The 22,312-nt window shown below is 36.5% G+C and overlaps 1 protein-coding gene across 5 annotated transcripts in view; it reads left to right on the top strand.

The window, feature by feature from the left end:
- The window catches only part of SATB1 (SATB homeobox 1), a 97,355-nt gene extending 94,036 nt beyond the window's left edge, over positions 1–3,319 (top strand). For 4 of the 5 annotated variants that reach the window (XM_087430601.1, XM_087430600.1, XM_087430602.1 and 1 more), the window contains one exon: positions 1,582–3,319. In XM_087430601.1, the coding sequence (XP_087286727.1) occupies positions 1,582–2,082 (501 nt within the window). In that variant the 3' untranslated portion in view covers positions 2,083–3,319. Of the gene's footprint in view, positions 1–1,578 lie in introns of all 5 variants that reach the window. The other variant, XM_087430603.1, reaches the window with a different exon arrangement.
- The last annotated feature ends 18,993 nt before the right edge of the window (positions 3,320–22,312 follow it).

Here is a 22,312-nt window from a genome sequence, read left to right as displayed (position 1 = left end):
AAGGACAGACTAGCCATGGTGGTAGCCAGAGACCGCTGTGCCAGCAAATTCAGCCATGAGCTTAGCTTGTCATGTCTCGGAGCTTGTCTCCATTCATCCACTGAGGGAACTCCCCTAATCATCTAGATCGGACAGCTCTGGGATCAGGTAGCTTGTTGGTGCTCTTGTGGCCTTGATTGCTTAGGAAGTGTGTTGAACTTGAACTGTATGACTTATTTCTGGTAAATCTAAGGGGCTGTTTTTAGCTTTCCCTTTTAAGGAAAAATGCCATTGCCTTCCAGAGTCCTCAAATTCTACTATCTTTGTTGAATCACCTGCATTATTTCTTGGTATTGGTGAAAAATACATGTATCTATCTAGCTAAAAACAATAATATGCACTAGGAAAAAAAATCCTTGAGTATGAATTAAAGATAAATTGAAAAAGAGAATCCCTTAGGGTATCAAGCACTGAAATAATCGTGAAAGCCTGAAAAACTTACTGTTTAGCAAAAACAGTAAAAAAGAGAAAGATATATGTTAAGTAATAAAAAAAAGTACTTGTTTGAAAATGTAAATTGTTTTTAATAAAATTGCTTCTTAGGGGGATAAAAGGAAATGCTTAGGCACAGTATGAATGTTCTAATATTTTGCTGCTTACTCAGGTTGATTTGCTTTGCTGATAAGACTTATGGATAGAGAGTGTACAGTATGTACATGTGTCACACATTTGTTATGTATAATTGTGTATGGAAATTACAGCACATGTACAGACACTAATTATGAAAAAGTGTCTGTATACACTAAATTTAAATCCTAATCACATCTGAGTTGACTATAGACAAAACAATTCGCTAGCCGTTTTGGTGGTGGATGGAACCTTTATTTTTCGGTAAGAAAAAAAACTTGCAGTGTCAGCCTGGTGCAATTTGGTAAGAAATTGTGTGTGTATTAAATTGGAACTGTCTGGTAGAAAATTCACAAACGTGAGAATCTCAGAAATCCTTTGGACTCGTCAGGGAGGATGCTGGAGAATAGCAGATGCTTATCCATTTTATTTGGAATTTAAATCAGACTTGCTGCTTCTTGCTCCATGCTTTTGCCGTCCCATGCAATGCGGCACAGCATACATTTCTCTCCCCATGGCTCTGCAGCTCACCTCTCTAAAATGCCTTTGAAATCGTGACTTCTCAGTATTCATTTTAAATCTTTGTTAATTATTTACATCATCATTTGCTTTGCTGTCTTCGCCTTTGATTTGTATCTTTCTGGTGAAGCGGATGGCTCACGTTTTCGGAGCTCTGAGTTTTCGCTTCCGTGAGCCAGACTGAGTCAAGGGCAGGGAGGCTCCACTGACCTCTGATGAGGAAGCCCAGTAGCCCCCCAAAGTCCAATTCATCCCTCCCTTCCTGGTTCTTATCATTTTGCTTTTTTTCCTAATGCTGTAGGCCTTTTAGCTGGCCTGCCTTTTCGTCCTGAATCTTTGCCCTCATCAAAGAAGCTCTATGTGGGATTCAGGACCACACGTTTGCTAATGCTAGACGGCTTTCTGCGCAACCGGGGAACGCAGAGCCCTGATCGTCTGCTTGTTCCTTTCCAGCAGCAGCCGCAGCCGCAGCCGCAGCAGCAGCCGGCGCCGCCTCCCCCGCAGCCGCAGGCGCAGCAGCCGGCCGCGCCCCGGCTCCCCCCACGGCAGCCCACCGTGGCCTCGCCGGCCGAGGCGGAGGACGAGAACCGGCAGAAGACCCGGCCGCGAACGAAAATCTCCGTGGAGGCCCTGGGCATCCTGCAGAGTTTCATCCAAGACGTAGGCCTGTACCCGGACGAAGAGGCCATCCAGACTCTGTCCGCCCAGCTTGACCTGCCCAAGTACACCATCATCAAGTTCTTTCAGAACCAGCGGTACTATCTCAAGCACCACGGCAAACTGAAGGACAACTCCGGTCTAGAGGTGGATGTGGCCGAATACAAAGAAGAGGAGTTGCTTAAGGATTTGGAAGAGAGTGTCCAGGATAAAAATGCTAACACCCTTTTCTCGGTGAAACTAGAAGAAGAGCTCTCAGTGGAAGGAAACACAGACATTAACGCTGACTTGAAAGACTGAGATCGAAGTATTATTTTCATTCAACAGTGCCACTGGTATTTACTAACAAAATAAGTCCACCTTGTATCCTCTCAGAACACCTTTGTTGTTCATTGTTTGGCCAATGAATCTTCAGAAACTTGCACAAACAGGAAAGTTGAGAAAGGATAATGCAGACTGCACTAAACGTTTTACTCTGTTTTACAAACTGCTTGGCAGCCCCAGGTGAAGCATCGAGGATTGTTTGGTATTAAAAGTTAAAGTTTGTGTTCACAGGACACACCAAAGTGTGTTCCCCGTAAGCATGATACCAGTGATTTCTTTTTTTTTTTTTTTAATTATTATTATTCTGGAGCCTCAAACAAGCATTATAACTTCTGTGGTTATTATTTCCTTCCTTTAATTATTTCTGTAACACTCCACACTGATCTTTGGAAACTCGCCCCTTATTTTAAAAAACGAAAAAAAAAAAGAGTTTGTTACTCTATTGTATGTTACAAAAGAACTATAGACTGTGGAATGCAGTTTAAAGATGACATATGCCAACAAATGCCTTGTATAATATGGCACTGCCGTAATTCAAATTTGTTTTTATTTTGGAAATAAAAGTTCACTGTAATTTTTTTCATTCTCATTGTTACATGATTTTTTAAAAAATGAAAAGAAAATGTGAAACACAATTTAGTCCTCATTATTTATTTGCAGATCCTGCAGCATCATGTTGTAATTAATTTTTTGGAAGTTTCCGTTAAATGTAATATTGCTTCTCTTGTTACCATACTGATTCTTTTCTATTTATAAATGTATTTTGATGGGCAGTAAAACAAAGTGTCTTAAAAGTTTTAAATAGAGAAAATGTGCTTTACACAGTTGCCTATAAAAAGTGCTCTATGTTATCCAAGCAATTCATACTATAAGCTTCACTCTTATTGTTGTATGCAATTTTTACTATCATGCAAATAAGCTTAGGTAAATAAAACTAATAGATCACCTTAGAAAATTATGCAATTAATGTGAAAATAATTGATGTTTGCAATGTGTCTTCCTTTGGTTTACAATCAATTTTAAAGCTACATCTGTATAAAATTTCTGTATAAAGGTGTATTTCTTTTTTATGAGTTTATGGCTATGAAAACACCAGCTATTTTGTTACAGCTGGCTGTTTTTATAAGTGTATCACAATTTTCTTTATGCAGAAATGTTCTGATTAGGAGTGGTTATTGACTGTAACTACACAATTAAAATTGTTTGTATGGTATGACATGGTAGGGTTTGTCTGCTTATGTGAAGTAACTTTAAAGAGTCAAAGATGGCCCTCTCAGTTAGGTGCATGTTCAGACTTTCTTGATATTTTACTGATTTTAAAAAGAGCAATTGAAAAGTCGCTTGAAACAGTGCAAATTTAAATCACAAACACATGCTCATTTTTTAAGTTTGACAATGAAGACGATAAGCTGTTTTTGGTTAACATTTTGCTTAATAAACAAAGATAGCGGGATGGTCAGAAGACTCGCCAACAAAAACATAAATCCAGTCTCTAGCAGTTTTGTGCTTAGAATGGATTCATCTGCATTTAATTCACAAACTTCAATTATGGCAACACTTTTTTTAAGCTAATGTATAAATACTTTTAAGGGCCATTAATAGTAACATAAATAGGGAAAAAATGGACCTTCTGTATAAAAACTCCTTAGTAAGCAATGTATTTTTTTAAGCTATAAATGGAATATGAGTTAATAACTCTGAGATCATTTGATTGTGTGTGTCATAACTATAAACTACATGAAGAAAATAAGAATAACACACCTGGAATTTAAACACAATCTTCAAAATTCTTGCAACATGAAACTCAATAAGCTCCAAGATACAAAATGAGGTGTGCCTAATGGTCATAGAAACAATTGAGGCCAATGTTGCAGTTTTTGGTTATTGTTTTCTTTATATTCACTTTATCTTTTGCTTCCTCTTTTTTTTTTCTTTTTATGAGGAAGATCAGCCCTGAGCTAACATCCATGCCCATCCTCCTCTTTTTTTTTGCTGAGGAAGACTGGCCCTGGGCTAACATCCGTGCCCATCTACACTTGACGTGGGATGCCGCCACAGCATGGCCTGACGAGCGGTGCGTCGGTGCGCGCCGGGGATCCGGGCCCTGGCCGCCAGCAGCAGAGTGGGCGCACTCAACCGCTACGCCACGGGGCCGGCCCCTGCTTCCTCTTTTAAGGTTTCCTGGATGTTAGTGGGGGTGTATGGGTTCCTTGGTAGTTGCTTCTGAAATCGCCCGTTCTCTTCCTTCCTATCATTTCCCCAGGCCCTGATAAGATCATTCGTAAGCAACTGGGCTGCTTTACTCTTGAATTTTTACTTAAACTAAAATGGGGTCACTGAAAACTCGCAATTCAGCTTTAAAAGTACTATTTACTTTTGAAGCACAGCTGAACTACTCTAAAGGCAGCTGATTTGCTGCAAACTTAAAATTGTTTTGAATAAGTTTTCAATTCTTTAAATGAGAAAATAAGTTTTAAACAGTCTAGCTCGCTTGAGTTCAGAAAATCATTTGTGCAAAAGGAATTTGAATTAGTGAAATAGAAGTTAGATTTCATGTATTAAAAAATAAATAAAATAGAAACTAGTATGTCATAAAATTTTTTTTTAAACCCTGTCTTCCTTTTTCTTTTCCCTGAGTTTAAGGGAAAAAGCTGGAGCAGAGTAGAGTGTTTTTCTTAACCAGACTAACACTTAAGGTGTCAGATAGGTATGAAATTTAATAATTTTTTTGGAAAGAGAAATTGGGTTGCAAATAAGATTTTCCCATTCCCAATAACCTAACTTTTGACATAACATTCTCAATGAATTGATAGGTGTATGTAAGAAATCAACATAACAATACTAATGAAATTCTCACTTAGACCCTTTAACTTAAGCAGCATAATTTTGCTAATATGATATTTTAAACCAAAATAAACAAAAGCACATGTCAGTAAACAATGACGGTTATGATGGAGTGAGCAAAATTGTTTTCAGAGAAGATGGCACATTTTGAAAAGATTTGTCTGAGTGATCTTCCACGATGTCATTTATCGCTCATACTAGTCTTATTGCTAGTGGCTATGGTAAAATTGCTTGAACAAGCTTCATTGTGTCCAAGTGTTTCAGAGACTTTTAAAAGTTGGGCATGACATAGCACTTTGTGCTGTTAAGACCTTAGCGGAGTCAGGTAGTTTACGGGTAATATCAACCTTGTGCATCTGAATCTGTCATGGATTCCTTTCCTCAGCACTTTGCCACTAATTTGTATTACACTCTGTGGCCATATAATACTTGCACATTATGCAAAAAATAATGTTGATAGTAGCTCCTTGGCACATAATATGCAGAGTTGACACATAACCTTTGAAGACCAAGGTAACTAATATGTGTGCCCTAGTTGTGTGGCACTTGGCTACAAAGTCTGTACATATTATGTATAAAAATTGTATCGAGTAACATTTAGTTCTAAGGAATTCTGAGCTTAAAAGAAGTGTTTTTTCCCCCAAGTAGTGATATCTATATCTAACTGTGCTTATCTAAAATATATAGGTTGAGTAGAAAACATTTTCAAATGGTTTGAGATGAGTAAAAATGACAATCCCATACATTCCATCTTTAAATTTTGTCCTATTCCCTGGTGTTATCATCAGCTGATATTAAGGTCCTTGATTGTCATGATATTATCAATAAATGAGGTACTCTGAACTTTCTGGTGATATTTTCAAAAAGAGCAATTAAAGTGTATGTGCCCTATTATATAGCCTATAGAAACAGGACTGTTGTGTTAAAGCAAGCCAGAAATTTGCATGATAGTGTGGAAACCAATGGAGGTCCAAAAGTATTAATCACATCTAAAATATCGGAAGATATCAATGCAATAGTCTACCTTACAAATAAATATTTTTGACTTTTTAAGGGGGCAGATTATGAATTCAGTGTTTCTTCTGAGGCAGTCCTTCTAATGTAAATACTAAATACTTGCATGTCTTTTGACAAAGGCTAAACTACAATCTATTAACATACACATTTTTGATAAAATATGAAGTACCCTTATCAAAGAAATGTGGTGGAAGGTGTATGTCCAGAATACTATACCTGTTTAACAATACCATATGTTAAATAAAAATAGTTTGGAATTAATGTTTAAAAGATGAGCAACATTTTTAAGCCTTTCTTATGTTACTCTACTTATGTAGATCATATGTATTTTATTTCCAAATTTAATTTTATCAAAATAATTCTACAACAATTCCATTATGGATTCTTGCCTTATATCAATGTTGTGTATTAAGTCACTTTCTTCGTCAGCTATTTTCAACTGTTAATATCCCTACTGTGATCAAAAGCACATGACTTGGGCTCTGTTCTCTATGATATTGGTTATGAGGTGGCTGCTGAGGGAATGCAGTAGAACAGTACGTTATACTTGTTGCCTTGCAAAGTGCACACAAAGAAACTTTAAAGTGACATATTTTGCACCAAGTCAAATGCTGAACATTATTTCTTTACGGTTAGTTAATTTTTTTACTGTTATTGAATATTTGCTTTTTATGGTATTCAAATAAGTTTTCATTACAGTGACAGTCTCTAATTCCTGCCGTTACACCCCCAAAAAGAAATGATGTTCCATGTGCTCTTCTGATTTTCCACTCACAAAAGAACCAGCAGTACCTGTTCGATGAGTGTGTTGAGAAGGTTCAGATATTTAATTGTGTCCATTAATTCATTGAGTCTGGGGCAATGTGATACAAAATGAGCATTTGTCCAGAGCACAAACCTGTCCAACAGTACCTTAATGTAGGGACAGGTTTAACCTACTCCACCTTCGTTTCCAATTTTAATTTTCAAATATTTGTTTTACCAGAGAGGCCCCCTACCTAACATCACCCTCAAATATGCTTAAAACCATAATAGCAACATTTGTAGAATGCTTCATTTTACGAGGCAGTGCCATGAGCATATCTCCATTCCACTATGAGGTACCTAAGGCAGACCCTGGAATTCCCACTTCAAAGACGAGGGCGAGGAGACTCGGAATAACTGATTTGTTCAGCTGTTAAGTGGCCACATTGATCTCAAACCCAAGTCTTCTATCTACAAGTTTCAATCTCTATTTTCTCCTTAATAAAAGCTTTTTCAAATGTAGAAGAAAAAATAATTGCAATTCAAAATTTTCAGCAATATAAATATTTTGCTAATATGAAAAAGTCCATCACTAAGTTATTGAAATCAAGTGTATGAAATGTTTCACCATGCAATATTAACTCCGAAGCTCTGCCATCCTGGTGTAGGATCCATATATACCAAATATTTTTTTTTAAATGAACACTTTATTATAGAAATGTTCAAATACACACAAATACGAAGGGAACAGTATAATGAACCCCCAAGGATTCACCACCCAGTTCAACAATTGTAACATTTTTCCATTAATGAAATACTTTGTGAAACTCATTAAAATTAAGATGAAACTTCTATGAAACTATCCCAACTGTTCAATGGTTTTTGCCCATGATGACATGACATCATCTCACATTTTGCAAAGAAATGAATTTTCTGATTTCTAGAGAAAATATTAAAACGAAGTTTTTCTCAGAGCCCTCTGAGAATTCTCAAAAAGCCAATTTTAGCGGGAGAACCTGTGAGAATTCCTCAAATATTTGTAACATAAAAAAAGAGACAAGCCAGCCTCTCTTTATTTATAAACAATGCGTGCTTTCATATCATTGTTGAAACTAAAGTACATAATTTTCAGTTATGCATAATAAAATATGTAATTAAGCAACATTCCATGGTGGATTAAAGAATTAAAAGCTTCAGGTGCAGAAAAGAATTTGTTGGCATTTTCTTTTTCAAGGTGGTATTTGGAGGTGTTACTTTTCATTTTCCTTTGACATCTTATACACAAGTAAATAGACAGAAACAGGTGAGAAGCAGAGAAATGAAGAATTGGCTCTACTACAATAGACCTGAAAAACATAGCCAGGTAGCATATTTGCAACATGCCCATGAAGGCTAAATTAAAAAGGGCAGAAATCTTAGCCTGGGGAGAAAAAAATCTCTAAATAGGAGCGTGCTTCAAGAAATAAAAATAACATAATAAAAAGTTAACTGCATTCAGTAATTCCTATATTTCAAACTGCATTAAATTAATTCACACTCCAATTGGTACAGTCCAGTAAACTTATTTTTCAAACGAAGAACTAAATGTAATTAATAATTCTGTGCTATAAACACTGAAGTTCATAGAGGCACTTAGCATTTATCCTCTTTTTTAAAGAGTAATGCATCAAATACAATCAAACCACTCAAATGTCAGAATGTGTCAGCATGACTCCAAAAATAAATTCTTCTACTGAACATCTAAGAAAAAATATGTTATAGAGATGAAACTCTGCATCTAACATCAGTAGAACTTTCTATCTAGTACCTACAATTTTTCCTGTAATGCTCAAACTATGGTTATAATCCACCATGTAAGATCAAGCAAATTTAAATATCATGTAATTCTATTACTCAAATCCTGCCACAGAAATAACTGTTTGGTGAATGAATGAATGAATGAGATCAGAAAATGTAGAAGAAGTGTTGGATATATAGTATGGACCCATTTGCCGTGGACAGTCCTCTTAGTGGTGCACTTTAAGTTGCCATATGTAAAGAGGTTTTGTTAGCCTTTAATATCTCATGGTCCTGCTGAAATATGACGTTGTATTTGTGTGTGTTTTTATACACCATCTTATTACAAAAAAACAGTTTGCTAAGACTTTCATATACACTACAATAACATGGAATAAGAAAGAAAAAATAAAATTCATGCAAAATTTGGATAGAAAATAACACAAAATGAAAAAAGTATGTTTGATGCATAGAAATGCATATCATGAGATCCTATACAGTTTATTAGGGTGGGTTACCAAAACTTTTTACAGCTTTATTGAGGTATAATTGACATACAATAAACTGTACATAAATGAAGTGTACCATTTGATAAGTTTTGACACATATGTCACATATGTCAAATGCAAATATGACACACACACACAACTGGGAACATAATGAACATATCCATCATCCCAGTAGTTTCCTTGTGCCCTTTTGTAGTATCCTCCCCTCCCACCCTTCCCATCCTCGTCTACCACTGATCTGCTTTCTGTCACTATAGATTAGTTTGCATATTCTAGAATTTTATGTAAACGGAGTAATTCAGTATGTACTCCCTTTTATCTGTTTCTTTCACTACACGTAATTATTTTAAGATTCATCCATGTTCATTCCATTTGTTATTGAAAGATATTACCTTTTGTGGATATAGTGTAATTTGTTTATCCATTAAGCAGTTGATGGATATTTGCCTTGTTCCCAGTTTCTGTCTGTTACAAATAAAGATGCTGTGAGCATTTATATGCATGCCTTTGTATGGACATATTTCATTTCTCTTGGGTAAATTCCTAGGAGTAAAATAATTTCTCATATGGTAGGTATTAGTTTAACTGTTTGAGAAACGACAGTTTTCCAAAGTGGTTGTACTGTTTTACATTTCTACCAGAAGTGTATGAGAGTTCCCGTTGCTTCATATGCTTGCCAACACTTCACATGGTCAGTCTTTTTAATTTTAAACATTCTAGTAGGTGTGTAGTGATATCTCATCATGATTCTAATTGGCATTTCTGTAATGAATTGCATTTCCTTAATTGAATATCTTTTCATATGATTTGCTATTCATATATCTACTTCCATGAATTGTCTGTTCTTCTGCCTATTTTTTCTTGGGTTATTTGTTTTATTATTGAGTTTTGAGTCTTTTATATACTGTGGTTACAAGTCTTTTGTCAGATATGTGACTTGCAAGTATTTCCTGTAAGTCTGTGGCTTGTATTTCCATTCTGTTAACAGTGTCCTTTAAAGAACAGAAAGAAGTTCTTGATTTTGGTGAAGTCCAATTTAACAATTTTTTTTTCTCCTCGAAGTCTTGCGTTCAGTGTTGTATATAAGTAATATTCACCTAATCCAAAGTCACAAAAATTTTCTCCTATCTTTTCTTCTAGCAGTTTTACAGTTTTAGAATTTACATTTAAATCCATGATCCATTTTGAGTTAATTTTTTTATATGGTACAAGGTATCAAGGAATGAATCAAAATTTTTTTCTTTTTGCATATATATTTCCAATTGTTCCAGTACCATTTGTTTAAAAGACTATTCTTTCTCCATTGAATTGCCTTTGCACCTTTGTCAAAAATCAGTTGACCATATATGTGTGTGTCACTTCTGGACTTTCTGTTTTTGTTTTGTGTCTGTCAAGCTTTCCACCAAGACCATGCTGTCTTGATTACAATAGTTTTATAAGTCTATCGGTAATCTACGTCTTCAAACTTTATTCTTCTTCTTCATAGTTGTTTTGGTGATTCTGGGTCTTTTCATTTCCCTAAGAATTTTATATTTAGCTCATCAATTTCTACAAAAAAAACATCTGCTAGATTTTTATTGGAATTACTTTAACTCCGTAGATCATTTTGGGAAGAATTGGTATTTTAACAATATTGAGTCTTTGGATCCAGGAACACAGTATATCTCTTCATTTATTTAGGTCTTCTTTCATCTCTCTTAGCAATGTTTTATAGTTTTCAGTGTATAGTTCTAACACATGTTTGTCAGATTTATCCCTAATTTATTTCATATTTTTTATTCCACTGCATATGATATTTTTTAAAATTTTGATTTCTAGTATATACAAACACAACTGATGTTTTATATATTGATCTTTTATACTGAAACCTGGCCTAAACTCACTTAATAGTTCTAGTAGCTTTTTTGTAGATTCCATCAGATTTTCCACATAGACAATCTTGTAATCTTCAAATAAAGACAGTTTTATTTCTTCTTTCCAATCTAAATGCCTTCTTTCTTTATTTTATTTTCTAGAACATTCAGTACAATGTTGAATAGAAATGGTGAGAGCAAATATCATTGCCTTGTTCCTGAATTTATGTGCTAGCACTGTTCTAAGCCCTTTATAATACAAATTCACTTAATCTATATAGTGACCATGTAAGGTAGATACGTTATTATCATTATATTATTGATAATTAAACTAAGGCACAGTTTATGTAACTAGGCCCCAGTGGATATATTTCTCAACAACTCTTTCATCTCTCAAAGTGCAGCTGTAGTTTTGCTTTGGCATTCACTGCTCTATCCTTACTTGCCAGAAGGGTCATAGCTTTAACACTCAACTCGTTTTTGTTTTTTTGTTTTTTTTTTAAATTTTTTGTTTATTGCAGTAACATTGGTTTATAACATTGTAAAAATTTCAGGTGTACATCATTGTACTTCTATTTCTGCATGGACTACATCATGTTCACCACCAAAATACTAATTACAACCCATCACCACACACATGTACCAAATTATCCCTTTCACCCTCTTGATTAGGTTGTCAGGCTATGCCACAAAGTCCCATTCAACTAAAATGAGGTTGAAATATGGAAAGGGTGCAGGGGGAGAATTGTACAAAGAATAAAACTAAGAGAAGAAGAGAAGTGAGCTAGGAGAAGGAAGAAATACACAAGAAGCGAAAGATGAAGATGTTGGAGAGGAAATAGACTTTGCTTGGTAAGTGAGATTACTCAAAGAAGGAGCATACCTCCTGCATATTTCCATATCATGAGTAAAAGAGAAATTCTGGGAATAACGTGGCAAACTAACTTCTTTTAATGATTCTAGAAACAACCTATTTTTAAGTTTGGTGCTTCCAATAAATGTCCTAATTTTGGAAAAAGAAAGTATTTCTATACATGATATTAGAGGGAATCAAAGGACAATATCAATGCCCTAGATAAGAGATTGTGGTCCATGGGCCAAATCTGGCCTGCCACTTGTTTTGTAAACAAAGTTTTATTAGAACACAGCATGCCTATTCATTTGCATATTCTCTATGGCTGTTTTTGTGCTACAATAGCAGAATTAGAGTGATTGTGAAAGAGACCATATGGCCATCAAGCCTAAAATATTTACTCTCTGGCCTTTTATAGAAAATATTTGTCAACCTCTGCCCTAGATCATTAAACAATGCCAAGGTTTGCAAAGGTAAAGAATTAAAGCAACTCTCTGGATTACTTGTGTCAAAACGAAATAGCCACTTCAATATTTTTCAGAAGAGTTGGAGCATTTATTAACTAGAAAAGTCTTTTGTTCTCAATTCCACGTCTCACTTGATGTTTATGAAGAACCTAATTCTTTCATTTCTACTAATTACCTCATTGGCCTACGTGAGAGTACAAGACCATAGATCCTACACCCTGTTGCTCACCAATAACTGTTCTATAAGTTTAGAAAATTATTGACTAGAAACTTCACCCCTTCTTGATAAACTCAAGAAGTGTTAATATTCTTGGCAAAACTGTTTTTGCACTAATTGCCGTATCCATCTGCTCTGTGAGATTGATTAGACTGTAAGAGCATTTGCTCTCTCCTGCAATCAATGCTTCCTGGCCCAGCAGAAAGCTAGACTTGTCTTATTTCCATCCTGAGAAGGACATGCCACCGACAACAGTAGGCTTTTCCTTTGAGGATTTGAGATTAAATTGGCACTTGGCTTGATGGCCCTTGGGGAAATGATTTAGTCTAGAGAGAGTCTGTTGAAGTAAACAAAGATCACAGGGATTTAAATTATTCCTTCTTACATAGAGAACCTCCACTATTTCAGAAAGGCTATTTCTGTAGACCCTGTGGTTGGGTGCCATGTCCTGGAGAAATGTTCTACTGACCACTGGAGGACCCAGGAGGAGCCAAGGGCCCTACCCTCACTCTCATAATGCCTGGGCTCATGAAACCTGCAGAGACTGAGTAATGCTGTCAGTGTGTCTAGGGGAAAGCAGCTGCAGAGCCTAATTCTGTCTGGATTGGACCCAACATTTAATTTATGTATTTAGTGCTAAAAATACACCCATTACAACAGCTTCTGGGTAAAAAAAAATAGGCAAAACCATAAGAAAGAAAAACTAATAACAAACGCTTATCCAAAAACAGCAACAAGCTTCTGCCATTCTTCACAGACCTTCTTGCAACACCATATTAGACAATTATTCCAGAACCTGGGTATATGTAGTGCAACGTCCTACATGAAACAAGCAACTTGATTTTACAGATCAAGTGTGAAAAGATCCCTTTCTCTGCAAATCTATGAAATGAATCTAGAGAGAATTTCATTCAACAAAATTTTGTAATCTCCTTACTATGGGCCAGGTAGTGTGAGTTTAAAATCACCATTGCCAGTGAGGTAAACTAGAGCAGGAGTTCCCACATACTTGTCTCTCCACAGGTACTTATGTAAAGTTGAGTTTCCACTGGACCAGAGGGAGTTGAGAAAAATTTTTTAAAAAGATGGAGATAAAATTTTTTATAATGCTATATTTGTACACCTTAAAGGACTGCCACTTCTTCAGAGAGTTTGGGTTTCTTACTTTATGGTGGTAAAACATCTCTTTAGTGAAAAGATGGTGATAAATTATGAGAGGACCATTTGTTTTTTACTGCCTTTGTCTGGCGCAATGAATAGAAAGCAACCTTATTGAGACTACCTCTAAAACTCTTTAGTTTTGTTTTGTTTTACATATACATGGAATCCAAAATCTAAGAATCTTAGAATTTAATCAGCAGTTCTCAGCCCTTTTGGTCTCAGAACTTCTTTTTACTTGTAAAAACTATTGAGACTTCCACTTCAGGAAACTGGAGTAGACATACTTCTCCTTATTCCTCCTGCTAAGTACAACTAAAACTCCTGGACATTACATATAAAATAAACACTAAAAGACTCCAAAAGATGTCAAGAAGAAGGCAAACCAGCTAGGGACCTCAGGACCCAAGGAACAACATAGTGGTAAGTTCTCTGGGTTTCCTTTCTGTCTTATATATCCAAGACTTGGAGCTGAAGAAGCCAGAACCCAGAAATGCCAATGGGCACAAAGAAAAGAGGGCCCCCACACACCCCTGCAAGCCTGCTCTCTCTAGCCGAAGGAAAAGAAAAGGGGCTGCCTAGCAAAAAAGAAAACTTTTGGACAATAACTGCCCTACTCCAGCCATACACCACAGAAAACACTTGTCCTACCCCCAACCAAACAAGCAAAGCTGAGTAGACAGCCTAGATTTCCACTCTCAAGAGGCCACAACAAGGTGCCCCAGCCTCCCCAGTGGAGTGGTGTCAGAGGAGGTCTAGTGGACAGTCAAGACTTTCATCATTGCCCAATGGTGACAAAATCATCCCACACCCCAAATATGGTGGCATGGAGACCACATGGGGAGCAGTAACAAGGTACTCCTACTTCTCCCAGCCAGGGAGATATCACTGAAGTCCTCGTGGGGAGCTGGAACTCCCACTCCTCACCCAGCAATAATGAGGAGAACCCCTCCAGAAGTCAATGAAAGCCAAGTGGGGAACCTGGACTTCTACCTCTACCTGGAAGTAATAAGGGGATATCCCAACTTCTCTTGCCAGAGCAGTATCAATAAAAGTCAACCAAAACAGAGGATTTACTAAAGATTCAGAGTTTCATAACATAATACTCCAAATATCCAGGTTTCAATAAAAAAAAATTAACTAATCATACCAAAACCCAAGAAAATCTCAAACTGAATATAAAAAGGACAATCAATAGGGCCAGCTCTGATGGCCTAGTGGTTAAAGTTCAGCATGTTCCACTTTGATGGCCCAGGTTTGGTTCCTGGGTGTGGAACCACACTCCTCATCTGTCAGTAGCCACGCTATGGTGGTGGCTCACATAGAAGAACTAGAAGGACTTACAACCAGAATATATGACTATGTACTGGGGCTTTGGGGAGGAAAAAAAAAAGAGATGAAGAATGGCAACAAATGTTAGCTTAGGGTGAATCTTTCCCAGCAAAAAAAAAAAAAAAGACAATCAATAGATACAAACACTGAGATTACAGAGATGTTAGAATTATCCAACAAAGATTTTAAAGCAGTCATAAGAATGTTTTAATGAGCAATTACAAACTTATTTGAAACAAGCAAAGAAATAGAAAATTTCAGCAAAGGCATAGAAGATGTAAACAAGTGCCAAATGGAAATTTTAGAACTGAAAAGTACAATAACCGAAATAAACTGAATGGAGGAGAAAGAAGGCAAGACTGAAAAAACAATTGAAATAATGGTTGAAAACTTCCCAAATTTAGTAAAAGACATAAATGAACAGACTCAATAAGCCGAGCAAACCCCAAATATGATAAATCTCAAAGAAATCCACACCAAGACACATTACAATCAGACTTCTGAAAACTAAAGACAAAGAAACTATCTTGAAAGCAACAAGAAAGAAACAACACGACACAAAGGGAGAAAACATTTTGAAAAACAGGAGATTTCTGACCAGAAACCGTGGAGGCCAGAAGGAAGTAGCACATTTTTCAAGTACAGATAGAATGGTCAATGTAGAGGTTAAGGAGGGGATGGGAAGATAGTGGGTGTGACTATAAAAGGGCAGCATGAGGGTTCCCTGTGGTGATGGAAATGTTCTGTACTTTGATTGTATCAATGGCAATGTCCTCGTCATGATATTGTGCTATAGTTTTCAAGATGTTACCATTGTGGAAAACCGGGTAAAGTGTACATAGATCTCTCGGTATTATTCCTTATGATTGCATATGAATGTAAAATTATCTCAAAATAAAAATATTAGTTAAAAATAAATTATTGACTTAAAAATAGAATTACCGTCTGATCTAGCAATTCCACTTCTGGCTATAAATTCAAAAGAATTGAAAGCAGGGTCTTGAGATATTTGCACATCTATGTTCATAGCAACACTATGCACAATAGCCAAGAGGTTGAAGCAACCCAAATATCCACTGATAGACGAATAGATGATAAACAAGATGTGGTAGATACAGTCATGCGCTGCATAATGACGTTTTGGTCAGCAATTGACCACATATATGACAGTGGTCCCATAAGATTATAATGGAACTGAAAAATTCCTATTGCCTAGTGACATCATTGTCAACATAATGTCATAGTGCAACGCATTACTCACGTGTTTATGGTGATGCTGATGTAAACAAGCCTAGTGTGCTGCCAGGCATATAAAAGTATAGCACATACAATTGCGTATGGTACATAATACTTGACAATGATAATAAATGACTATGTTACCGGTTTATATATTTACTATACTATACTTTTTATCATTATTTTACAGTGTACTCCTTCTACTTATAAAAAAAGTTTACTGTAAAACAGTATGCCATGTTACACCAGCAGCAGCCTCATACATCTCATATTTACCACATCTCTTGATTGCTTCATTTTCTCTTGTGCTTGATTGAGTCTCATGTTGTTTTGTTCATCATGGCCCCTAAACATACAAAATCCACTCCTAATGTTGCCAGTAAGAAGCCATGTTGAGTGATTGCCTTGGAAACAAAATTAAAAGTGATTAAGGACAACAAAGGTGAAAAATCAGTGATGATTATTGCTCACCAGTCAGGCATGTCCCATTGCACCACAGCTACGATCTTGAAGAAGAACAGCGATGGAAGCTGTTGAAGGATCTGCTTCATTGAAGACAATGAGACTAACAAAACCTTGAGAAGGGACTATATCAGACACGGAGAAACTTCTAATGACCTAAATTGAAGACCAGACACAGAAGTGTATCCCTCTCAACACCATGATGATCACAGCCAAAGCAAAATGTTTGCAATGTTGAAAGAAAAGGCTGGACCTAATTATGATGTTGAATTTACTGCTAGCTCTGAGTGGTTTAAACCATTCAAGAATCATTATTCATTACATAATGTGAAAGTAAGTGGTGAGTCTGTAAGTGCTGGTGTGAAGGCAGCTGAAGAATTTTTGGAAACACTAGATAAGCTAACCGTGGAGGAGAATTACTTGCCAGAGTAAACATGCAATATGGATGAAACCTCCGTATTCTGGAAATGGATGCTTGAAAGGACTTTCATCCATGTCAATTGCAGGTTTCCAGGCTTTTAAGGACAGGATAACAGTCTTGCTTGGGGGCAATGTTGCAGGCTACAAATTGAAACCCTTTGTGATCTGGCACAATGAGAACCCCAGGGCCTTCAGGCATATCAATAAGCACACACTGCCGGTGTACTACAGGAGCAATAAGAAGGCATGGGTGACCCAGCTCCTCTTCCAAGTTGCCTTCCTGAATTGCTATGCCAGTGAAATGGAGAAGTACTGTTTGGAGAATAACATACCTTTTAAGATTTTGCTTATTGTTGATAATGGTCTTAGACATCCTCCTTTCACTGGTGATCTTCATCCCAATATCAAAGTGATGTTTCTCCCTCCAAATACCACCTCTTTGATCTGACAAATGGATCAAGGTGTTATCGCAGCTTTTAAGGCCTACTACCTGAGGAGAACCTCAGGTTCTCTAGCAATAGCCTAGGCTATTGCTGGAACTGAGGAAACACTGAGAAGACACTGATGCAATTCTGGAAGGATTACAACATCTATGACTGCATCAAGAGCCTTGCTTGGGCTTTGGGCGATGTCAACGAGGAGCGTATGAATGGATCTGAAGGAAGACACTCAGGAAGTTCGTCCATGACTTCAAAGGATTTGCCAAGCATGAGGAGGCTGAAAAAATCAACAAGAGTGTGGTTGAGATGCAAACAACTTTAACCTAGGTGTGAATGAGTTTGACATTGAGGAGCGCCTAGAGGTGGTTCCTGAGGAAGTGACAAATGAGGAGTTGTTAGAACTGGAACAGAAATGCATAGCTGAAAGGGAAGCAGGAGAACAGGGAACGGCAAGAGATGAAAAAGAACAACCCTCAAGAAAATTCACAATGAAGGATTTAGCAGAAGCTTTTGCAGACCTCAAAAAGCTCTTTAAAAAGTTTAAAAACATGGACCCCAACAGAAAGGTTTTCATTAATAGAGAGGAATGTTCATGGTGCATTATCTGCTTACAAACAAATCTTTGATGAAAAAGCAAATTTAGCAAACCACCATAGACATATTTCTGAAAAGAGTGACAGCTCCTCAAGAAGAGCCTCAGGCAGGTCCTTCAGGAGCTATTCCAGAAGAAGGTATTGTTGCCATAGGAGATGACAGCGCCATGCGTGCTATTGCCCCTGAAGACCTTCCAGTGGGACAAGACGAGGAGTTGGAAAACAAAGATATTGATGATCCTAACGCTGTGTAAGCCTAAGCTAATGTCTGTGTTTGTGTCTTAATTCTTAACAAAAAAGTCAAAAAGTAAAAAAAATTTAAGAATAGAAAAAAAATTTTAGAATAAGGATATAAAGAAAGAAAATATTTTTCATAGCTATACAATGTGTTTTGTGTTTTAAGCTAAATGTTATTACAAAAGAGTCAAAAGTTCAAAACAATTTTAAAGTTTATAAAGTAAAAAATTACAATAAGCTAAGGTTAATTTATTATTGAAGAAAAACATTTTTTATAAATTTAGTGTAGCCTACAGTGTTTATAAAGTCTACAGCAGTGTACAGCAATGTCCTAGGCCTTCACATTCACTCACCACTCACTCACTGACTCACCAAGAGCAGCTTCCAGTCCTGAAAGCTCCATTAATCTAAGTGCCTTACACAGTGTATCATTTTTTATCTTTTATACTTTATTTTTACTGTACCTTTTCTATGTTTAGATATGTTTAGATACACAAATACTTACCATTGTATTACAATTGCCTATGGTATTTGTTACAGTAACAAGTTTGTAGCCTAGGAGCAATAGGCTATATCACATAGCCTAGGTGTGTAGTAGGCTATATCATCCAGATTTGTGTAAGTATACTGTGTGATGCACAATGGCAAAATTGCCTAACAATGCATTTCTCATAACATATCCCTACTGTTAAGTGATGCATGACTGTACATACAATGGAATATTATTCAGCCTTAAAAAGGAAGGAAATCCTGTCACATGCTACAACATGAAAGAATCTGGAGAACATTATGCTAAGTGAAAGGAACCAGCCACCAAAAGACAAATACCATATGATTCCACTTGTATAATGTATCTAAAATAGTCAAATTCACAGAAATAGAAAGCATAATGGTACCAGGAACTGGGGCAGGGGTGGGCAGGAGAATTGTTTAATGGGTTTCAGATTTGCAAGGTGAAAAGAATTCTGGAGATCTGTTTCATGACAATGGGAATATACTTAACATTGCTGACTATATATACACTTAAAAATGGTTAAGATGGTAACTTTTATGTTATGTATTTTTTAGCACAATAGAAAAAAAGGAAAAAATTAAAAGTAAATTATTGACAACTCCAAAGATCTTTTGTTTATATAAATTGCATCTATTAATACTTACCATATTTGACATTAAAGCCGAGAAATTTTAAAAATATTTATTTATAAATTCTTTAAAAAGGACAATAATCAAGTCATTACCTGTTAACATAAGTGACATATTTTTAATGAAAATTTACCATATATTTGAAAATAATCAGTGAGAAAAAATAATCACTGTTTTATATTTTCCAAATCACTTGAATATCTGCCACCTCAGAAGACAAATGGATTTTCATATCTGCTTCTGCAGTCAATTTGCTGCCATGTTACACATCTTGGAGACCCTAGAAAACTGCACTGTACACTCATGAGCAAATAAAAGTAAATAAGTCAAATAATATCTCATTATTATGAATATAGTTTCAACTTTGCAAATCCCTTAATAGGTCTCAGGGACTCCTACAGGGTTCCAGATCACACTTTGAAAACCACTAAACGAGACCATTCATCATCCCAACCAGCCAGGGCTTTGTGGTAGATTGAGTTATTGGTTACAATTCCCGACTCTCATGTAGTAGGGTTTACATCCACATCCTTGCCACGGCCAAGTACATTCTCCCACCCCTTGATTTTAGGCTTGGCCATGGGACTTGCTTTAGCCAATGGAATGTTAGTTGTCTTGAAGCAAGCAGAGGCTTTAAATGTCTTGGGTAGCTACTGCCCCTTCAGTTGGAGGACCAGAATAAACACACATGGATTAGACCTGAGTCCAACTCACAGTGAGGAACCAAGATCAGCCAAATGCCCAGACTGAAGCGCAGCCCAGCTGAGCCCACCCCAGATCAGCTGATTCTACAGTGAAATTGCAGACTCATGACTGTAAGAATAAATATTTATTGTTGAATGCCATTGAGTTTTTGAGTGGTTCATTATACAACATTACTGTGATAATGGCCAACTAATTGAGGCCTAAATCTTACCAATTGAATAAAAGGAAACAGGTGAAGAAGCAGAGTTATTTACTCAGGAGGAAGAGAAAACTAATGAGCGGTCTTATTCAAAGAACTGTACCATGAATCCTGTCTTGAATGAGGGTGGAGCAAAAGAAAATTCTTTAATCTTTAAAAATATTACTGAAGGAGACCTAAGAAAGAAGAAGCTCTCTTTCCTTGCGTGGGTGTTCTTTTGTGACAGGTGGCTTTGTGGCTCAAGATTGACAGTCTTGTTGACCCAGGAAAAGGAGTCTAAATATCAGAGGTTGTGTGAGGCGAAGAGATGAGGTAGAGGATGTTTGCCCAGAAATTTTCAGTCTTAGTGCATTCTCTCTATTTAATGTTCTATTTGTTGTGTTTTCTTTTTGTGAAACTACATTTAAAAATTTATCCAACAAATATTTATTGAATATCTACTATTTTATTTTGGATTCCCATGAAAGCAGAACCTAGGACATAGATTTGGGTGCCAGTAGTGTATTTGGGACAAGAGCAAAGGAGTTGGCACAGTGAGACAGGGAGGGGAAAGAGCCAATAAAGTGTATGTTAATCAGTGAATTACAAGGAGAGCAACCGTGGCTGAATTCCATTAGAGACTCAGAGGAACCATGAAGAGTGAAGCTCAGAATTGCCCCCCTCAGGGTGGGAAGGCTGAGGTGTTTATCCACCAAGTCCCACCTCTCATTGGTGCCAAGTTGCCTTTGGGTTTGTTAAATCTCCATCACTGTGGTTGCTATTCTTAATATAACTTTATTGGCAAAGAGTTTTCAAATACAGCAGGAAGTCCCGGGACTACCAGAAGTGTGATTGGGGTAGAACAGGCTAACTGAACATATTCTAGATAACTATTTACCTGGGAGCGTTAATAAACCACACAATGATTAAGGCCATGGCTTTCATAATGTGGTCCAGAGAGGAATGCCCTTGGTGCTTGCAGGAGATTCATTCATAGTGAAATTTAAAAGCTATGGATTGGGATGCCCCACCCTCTGAAGTAAGATTCTGTTAACAGAGAAAGTATGGCACATTGGAGACAGATATTTTTTTTTTACTCTTGAAAACTCCATATTAGAGGCTACTAATTTGCGTATTAAAGCCCTAATCCTACATACCGTGATGTCTTCTATTCTCTTCTATTGCCCACTCCACAACTCCACAGCATTTTGGAACAGTGTGGAGAACATACCAGGACATCTTATGACTGATGACAAATAAATCATCAGTAGAAAAGCCTGCAATGAGGAACATACTACCATAATATAGAGAAAAATCTCTCTCCAGGGCACCTACCCCAAACTTTAGTTCCTGAGGATGTTTCAAGGTTGCTTAATTGTTTTTAAAATCTTATCCAATCGTGAAGATCCCTTTTCTGCTGGCTAAAATGGGTGGGGTAGGTGGGGTGGAATGGGAATTCTATTCACAAACCAAAGTACATCATCCACATGACTCTCCAAACAATAGGCTTCCAGTATTTGAAATGTTTCTTTCAGAGTTTTCAATTGAACATAAATATACAAAACAAGTTCACTATCATTACAAATATATGCTGGAAAAGCATCTTTACCAATGGTACTTAGGCATCATATCAACATGATTTTACTCTATTACAGTATACATTTCCTCATTTAGAACATTTGTTTCACTGGAATAGAAATTTCTGATTAGTTGACATCAAAAATTAAGGAGGAATAAATTTGAGAGAATTGAAATTATACAAAGTATATCTTCAGATGTAATGGAATTAAATTAGAAACTGGTAGCAGAAGATAATAGGAAACTCTCCAAACACTTAAAATTAAATAACACACTTCTAAATAATCCATGGGTCAATGAGGACATCTCAAAGGACATTAGAAAATGTTTTGAAATGAACAAAAATTAAAATACAACATGTCAAAATTTGTGGGAGAAGCTAAAGCAATGCTTAGAAGGAAATTTGTAGCATTAAATGCTTATATTAGAAAAGAAAGGTGGTCT

Source organism: Ceratotherium simum, chromosome 5, assembly GCF_057802395.1.
Source record: "Ceratotherium simum simum isolate JZ-2026a chromosome 5, ASM5780239v1, whole genome shotgun sequence".
NCBI classification, from domain to species: Eukaryota; Metazoa; Chordata; class Mammalia; order Perissodactyla; family Rhinocerotidae; genus Ceratotherium; species Ceratotherium simum.
Note: the sequence above shows the minus strand (reverse complement) of the source record. Positions and strands in the feature narration are given on the sequence as shown.